The sequence below is a fragment of the Apus apus genome, chromosome 2 (assembly GCF_020740795.1).
Source record: "Apus apus isolate bApuApu2 chromosome 2, bApuApu2.pri.cur, whole genome shotgun sequence".
NCBI lineage: Eukaryota > Metazoa > Chordata > Aves > Apodiformes > Apodidae > Apus > Apus apus.
The window spans coordinates 4,523,334-4,529,333 of NC_067283.1; the positions used below are offsets into that span (position 1 = coordinate 4,523,334).

A 6,000-nucleotide genomic window follows, 5' to 3' on the forward strand; every position below is an offset into this window, starting at 1 on the left:
GATAAGAAGAGACTTAACAATGTTACATAAAACAGCAGTGGGATGGCTGTTTGGGGGGAAAAAAGAGTTCTACCTGTGCTTCAGTTTTGTTTCATCTGAGCCTTGCAAATTGTTTTGACTACATCCCTTCCCTGCCTTAGGAGGATTAACCACTGATAATGGCATTTTCATAGAGAGGTTGGATCCAGTTTTCTGTCTAATGGTGACATGACCATCTTTGGCCTGAGAGGTTGGCTCTGCTGGGAGCCTTGCAAAGCCATGCCAATAGGATGAGAAGTGGCTGTAGGACATACAATCCAACATTTAATGTCTGTCCTCCCTTGAGAGACACCCTAACCCTCTGGAAAACTTCCAAGGGACCATGTAAGGCATCGCCTTACACTAGCTTAAGTTCTGTTCTGTAATGGATGGGGTTTATCCTCCTAACATTAGACATCTAATACATACACATATGCAGTTGAGCTCATCACCCTCGACTTCATTTATAGGCAGTGGTTCACCCAAATGGGGCTGGATTTCAACTGCCCTCTTTTCCTTGTCTGTGTTAGATGAACTGTTGCCAATATCTTCTGTCCTTTCCTATATCTCTGCTGGATCCAGAGAGAGACCAGGGCTTCAGAAGCTCCATGGAAAAGGATTACACTGCTGGGTCAGACACAGGGAGACCAGGGTCTTGAAATGTAAAGTCTGCATAGCCAGTTCCCTTTTGTGGATCTGGACATTGCTTGCAAGTCCCTCTTGCTCATCTGTAGCTTACAATAAGACTGAATATATCTTCATCAGCTTTTCCACAATTTCCACCACCACTCATAACCAGAGATGTTTAAAGTCCAAAGTTATTCTCCAGTTACTTCCAGCTGCAGCACAGGGATCTCAAACATGGCACAAAGGTGCTTAAGTGTAGGGGCAACTTGAATTAATTGCCAAAACATTTTCACAGAGCAAAATTTGGTCTGCTTCAAAGGCCACTGAGACTTATATAAACCTTTCTAATTGATTTTGTTTGTCTTTGGATGAGGTTTTCTGGGAGTACAAAGTTGCATATCAACAAAGCAAGAACTTAATTAGGGTTATGTAGTCAGAGCCTACTGAACACCATGATTATGCTGTAGTCAGAGAGTGCCTGTTGTCCCTCAGCCCCTCACTTGGTAGCATTTTCATGTAAGAGATGTTCTCTGGGGACAGAGTGTGGTGGCATCCCAGTAGACTTCATTCCAGCTTCCATTGCCCTGACAGCTCATTTCATCCTACTCTTCTTATCAGACCCTTTCCTTTTACCTCCATTAGTAGTATCATGTTTTAGTAGGACATCAGGAAGCCCCAAGTGAACAGTTCCCTTTGTTATAATCACTGTGTAAATGGATCAAGCTTTCTCCCCCTCTGCTAACAAGACAGGACATTTCTTCCAAAACCTGATTTTTTTATGTCACTGAAGGCTCTTTCTTCATCTAATTTCTAATTTATGGCTGCAAGAAATTAGCCAGCAGCCACTGCCTAGCATAAGTAATAGCAGTAAAAAGTTGATGACTGTTTTATCAAAAGCAAACCTTCCCTGCATGTTTTCATCCTTCTCTCCACCTCTTTCATTCTTCTTGTTGTTCCTCTGAGGAAGAGAGGTTTTTAATCATTTTTACAATCAGGTGTGATTTTTAGTGATTTTCAGCTGTGATCTGAAAGTCAGAGTACTCTTCTGGTAGGTGACCCAGTCAGGAAAGAAAAACTTACCACTCACTGGCTTCTCTCCATCCCATCACCTGGGTCCTGTCTCTTGACTGCTCTAAAGCAATCCTGCTGAGACCAGGGCCCACACTCTGCAGGCACAAAGATGTTGGTAAATCTGATTTCACCACATCTTCAGAAACTGATTACTCACAGTATGACAAGGGCCAGGAGCTGAGAAGGGTAATTCTGAGAGAGTGTTTGCAAAAAACTAGGCAGACCAAGGGTCACCACAGAGAACTGAGCTCTCTGCTCAGCAGCGTGGATAAACTCGGTGATCTCAAGCAACTGAAGTTACAAGGAGGTGAAGCTGATAATTTGCTCCCTGTGAAGCTCTAACTGCTGATGGTAGCCTGTGAGCATCTTGGGGTTATTACAGCAGGTACTGTTAATTTCAGCTCATAGATGTGCTAACCCTGGCTCTAGGACATGCTTCTGACTCTACAAATGCTTCCTAGGACTCTACAAATGTTTTACAGGACAGACATGGCTGCTCTTGTGGTTAGAAGTTGCTGTTTTGCTTTACCTCTTTTCTATCACTCTTTCACTCCATAACAGCTTTTTTTGGTGCCTTTATTAACGTGTTATTATAGTAGTCACAGCTGGTTTTCTTTTTCCTTTCCTGACCTAAGGTAAATCCAGCATTTATTTCTGAGTTCAGTTGTAAGAGATAAATTCAAGCCTCAGCCTTTTTTGCTTGTGCTCTGGTCATATCCTAATTGCAGCAAATTATCCTGCCACTAAGAAATGATTTGCACTCCCCCTGTAAATGCAGAGTCTGCTTCCATGTGCCTGGTCCATCAGGAGTGGCTGCAGCTGTACAAGGAAACAGCCCTTTTGTTACTTCTGCTCATCCTTTCTCAAAGTTCCTCAGCAAACAACATCATAACAGCCACCTGGACAACTGCTTGTTCAGACTCTCATCTTTGTCTCCTGTCTCACACAGGTGACTCTTTTTGACTTGATTGGTTTAAAGCACAAATGATAAATCTAATCTGGCTTCCCTGGCTGACTAAGTAGCTGTTCACACACGTTGCTCAGAAACACTAAAAGCCCCACCAGGTGACTGCTCCTTTTCATGACCCAGTGAAATGGTGCTGCAGGAATACCTGGGGTACAGGAACTCACTGCACTGCCAGGCTGCTGTGAATGTCTTCAGCAAGTCTGTGCTGTACACACAGATTTATTCTCTGCTTTTGCACCAGAGGTGAAGAAATTCACCCCTGTGAAGGACTTAAGTGGGTCACAGGCTCCCCGGACAATGGTGAATTTCACTCCAGTGGAAAAGGGAAAAAACTTTCCTAACAACATCTCAGCAGTTGGTGACATCTGGAGAGAAAAGAGCATTTCAGAGGCAACATTCGTCTGCAGAGCAAGTTGCATTTTCTTCATGGGACAATTTCAGGAACCTGGTTACCCCTCTGACACTTTCCATGTTACACCATTTGCCTTAGGTGCTCAACATTTAGCTAAGCTAGTTTTGTGCTCAGAGGAGCAAGATGGAGCAAGGACTTATCCATTCCACATATCTGAGTCACCTCCTTAGGGGGGTCATCTCACCTTCTCCATTTTCTATATTGAAAGCATAAATAATTGGCCAAGACTAGGTATCAAGCTTTCAGATGAGGTACATCCCCACCTTGCACGTGTATTTGCCTTTGGCTGTGTGTGTTATGTGCAACCTTAAATCCAGAATCAGAAATAAGTATCCCTTGGCCACTCCAAGTGAAACCATGGGATGTCTGCAAACATTGGGCATCTGAGGACGTGCAGGACTATGACACATCTTCTTTCCACTGTTTCTCCTGGTTTAACAGAAGGGATCAGTGAACCAATGAGGTCAGTTTGGGGAGACATGCCCTGATATGAAATAGAGGTTGTATGTAAAAATGCTCTTTGTTCAGCGTTGGCTGAACGTGAGGTTGGCAGCAGAATGTCAACATCCTTCCCAAGTGTCGTGAGTATGATTGCTCATTGACTGTCCAAGAAGGCAGACCCAGATTCATCTCACCTGACTTTGTAGGCTTACCTAGCTGCCTAGGTTAAAGGTCTGAATGGATCTACAGTGAGCAGAGTTCAACAAGAATATCCAGAAATGGATCTAAATGTTTCATTTCAGCAATGATTAGGCAGGAATTGTTCCCAGTCTATGTTTGGAGTATCTCAAGCTTTCCCTCCAAGTGTGTTTGAGGCTATAGGGTTCCTCTCCGCTGCCTTTCTCTTGCTTATATACTTTTTATTTGAGCTGGACCTCCTGGGCACCTGGACCTCCTGACCTCCTCTTTGGTTCGTGCAACAAAATATGCACCTAAAGTTCAAGATTCATCTGGCCTGTTTGTAAGCATCTACTTGAAGATGACCTTCTGATGACTGCAGAGTAGGTGTCCACCACCTATACAAGATGCTCACAGGATCAGGTCACGTGTGACTGTGTTGTGGATGCCAATGTTTAGTTAGATGATCTGTGACTCCACTTCATACAGAAAGGAAGCAGGGGCAACTACAGGCCCCACGATAGGTCTCTAAGACCTCCGTCAGGTGCCTCCATCTTGAGAGCTGGATTCGATTGTATAAGCTGAGACATTTATTGCCATTAGAAATTCTCTGGGCTGTTAAAGCCATCAGGTATGAGACATGAGACGTGTGAGGCCCATGCTTTGCCCAGAGTGCAGCACCCAGGAGAACATCAAGTGAACCAGCTGCCCACATTTGGGCAGCTGAATCCAGCCCTGTAGGTTTCGTTGGCTTGACACGCCTCATGGTTTGTCTCCGAGCTGTCTGCTGCCCCTTTACAGAGGACACCTGAGCATTCTAAGTGGTTCATATTCTTGCCTTTTTTGTTTGTTTGTTTGCTTTTCCCCACTAGGTCCGTTCTGCTGCCAGGAAGAGATGGCACCGCTGGCAAGACCATCACTCCCTGCGGGTGCGGGTGGCACGTGCCATGTCCATCCCCACCTCCCCGACACGGATCAGCTTCCACAGCATCAAACAGACAGCGGCCGTCTGATGCACACCCCCCACGCCCCAGCACCTGGTGGCCTTCAGGGTTCTTCTGTCTTCACTCTCCCCACAGCCCCTGCTGCAGACTTTCCCCCTTCGCTCTGCACTCCTGTCTCTCCTAACGAGGTGCCCATCATGTTTTTTGTGGACTCTCGTCTTCCGTATTGGTGATGCTGCTTCAAGGCAACCAGGCAAGGGCCTCTTGGAGTGGGTGGTGGCAAAACAGGTTCAAAGAAGACAGAGATTCAGCACTGACTGCACCCTGTGGAAGTTCACAATACAGAGTCTAAATCAGCACGCTGGCAGGAACAGTCCATTATTTTCTTTTCTCCTTTCTTTTCTTTGTTTTTCCCTCCCATACTGTGGTGAACAAAGACTGTTTTTAACATGCTGCCCATCTCAGCCTGTACATTGATTCCCAAGGATCTCATCACTTTGGTGTGTAGATAGCCCATCTCTTTTCTTACTTCTTTGTAAAAATTTCTCCTCTGCAGAACTGTTGTTTGAGAACACAGGGCAGCAAGGAAAGGAGCATCTGAAAGGTGGTGTGAAAAATCCAAATCTACCTTCCCCATTTTTCCCTTTAATAGACTGGGAGTTGGCCAGGGCATCACTGGACTGTTCATCACAGGGCACTTTGCCTTTCAAGAGCCATGCCCTGTTCACACACAAGATTTTGAGAAGGACAGAAGTATCTCTAGATAGCTCTGTCAAATATCCTTGTTCCCCCCAGCCCCACACTTCTGACACAATGTAAGGAGCCTTTGGAAGGTCTTTGGTTTCTGCAGCTAAGAGGGTTGGGGTGGGGAAGGACAACAAAACATGGTTTGGAGGTTTAAAAAATATAAAAGGGAAGCATTGTAAAAATAATAATGGGAAGAGGATGTTTTGATCCTGAGGATTGTGCTACATGCTGCACAAAGATTATCTATGGAGCATTTTGAACTAGAGCAGAAGTATCTACTAGGCTTTTTATGTGATGTTCAAAAATTACTGTATATTTTCAATAATAAACACTACTCTGGGTTGGTTTCAATAAAACCAGGCATCATTTTCTTTACTCTGGAAAGGAAGAGGAAATCTGTCTTGAGAGAGGTTTTGTGCCTAAGGTCAGGGAAGGAAATCCTGTTTGATAATGAGCTGATAAGAACAATCTCATGATAAAATCAGAGCAGGAGGCTTTTAAATGCAAGATGAATTGTCTCCCTTCTCAGCTCATGATGCTACACTAGATCCCTGTCCCTCTGCACTCCCCTTCCTTCTATGGACTTTGCAAAAGCA

The 6,000-nt window shown here is 44.7% G+C and overlaps 1 protein-coding gene across 2 annotated transcripts in view; it reads left to right on the forward strand.

The window, feature by feature from the left end:
* The window catches only part of CRHR2 (corticotropin releasing hormone receptor 2), a 149,958-nt gene extending 144,170 nt beyond the window's left edge, over window positions 1–5,788 (forward strand). For both annotated transcript variants that reach the window (XM_051610398.1, XM_051610397.1), the window contains one exon: window positions 4,586–5,788. In XM_051610398.1, coding sequence (XP_051466358.1) covers window positions 4,586–4,726 — 141 coding nt within the window. In that variant the 3' untranslated portion in view covers window positions 4,727–5,788. The remainder of the gene's footprint in view (window positions 1–4,585) is intronic.
* The last annotated feature ends 212 nt before the right edge of the window (window positions 5,789–6,000 follow it).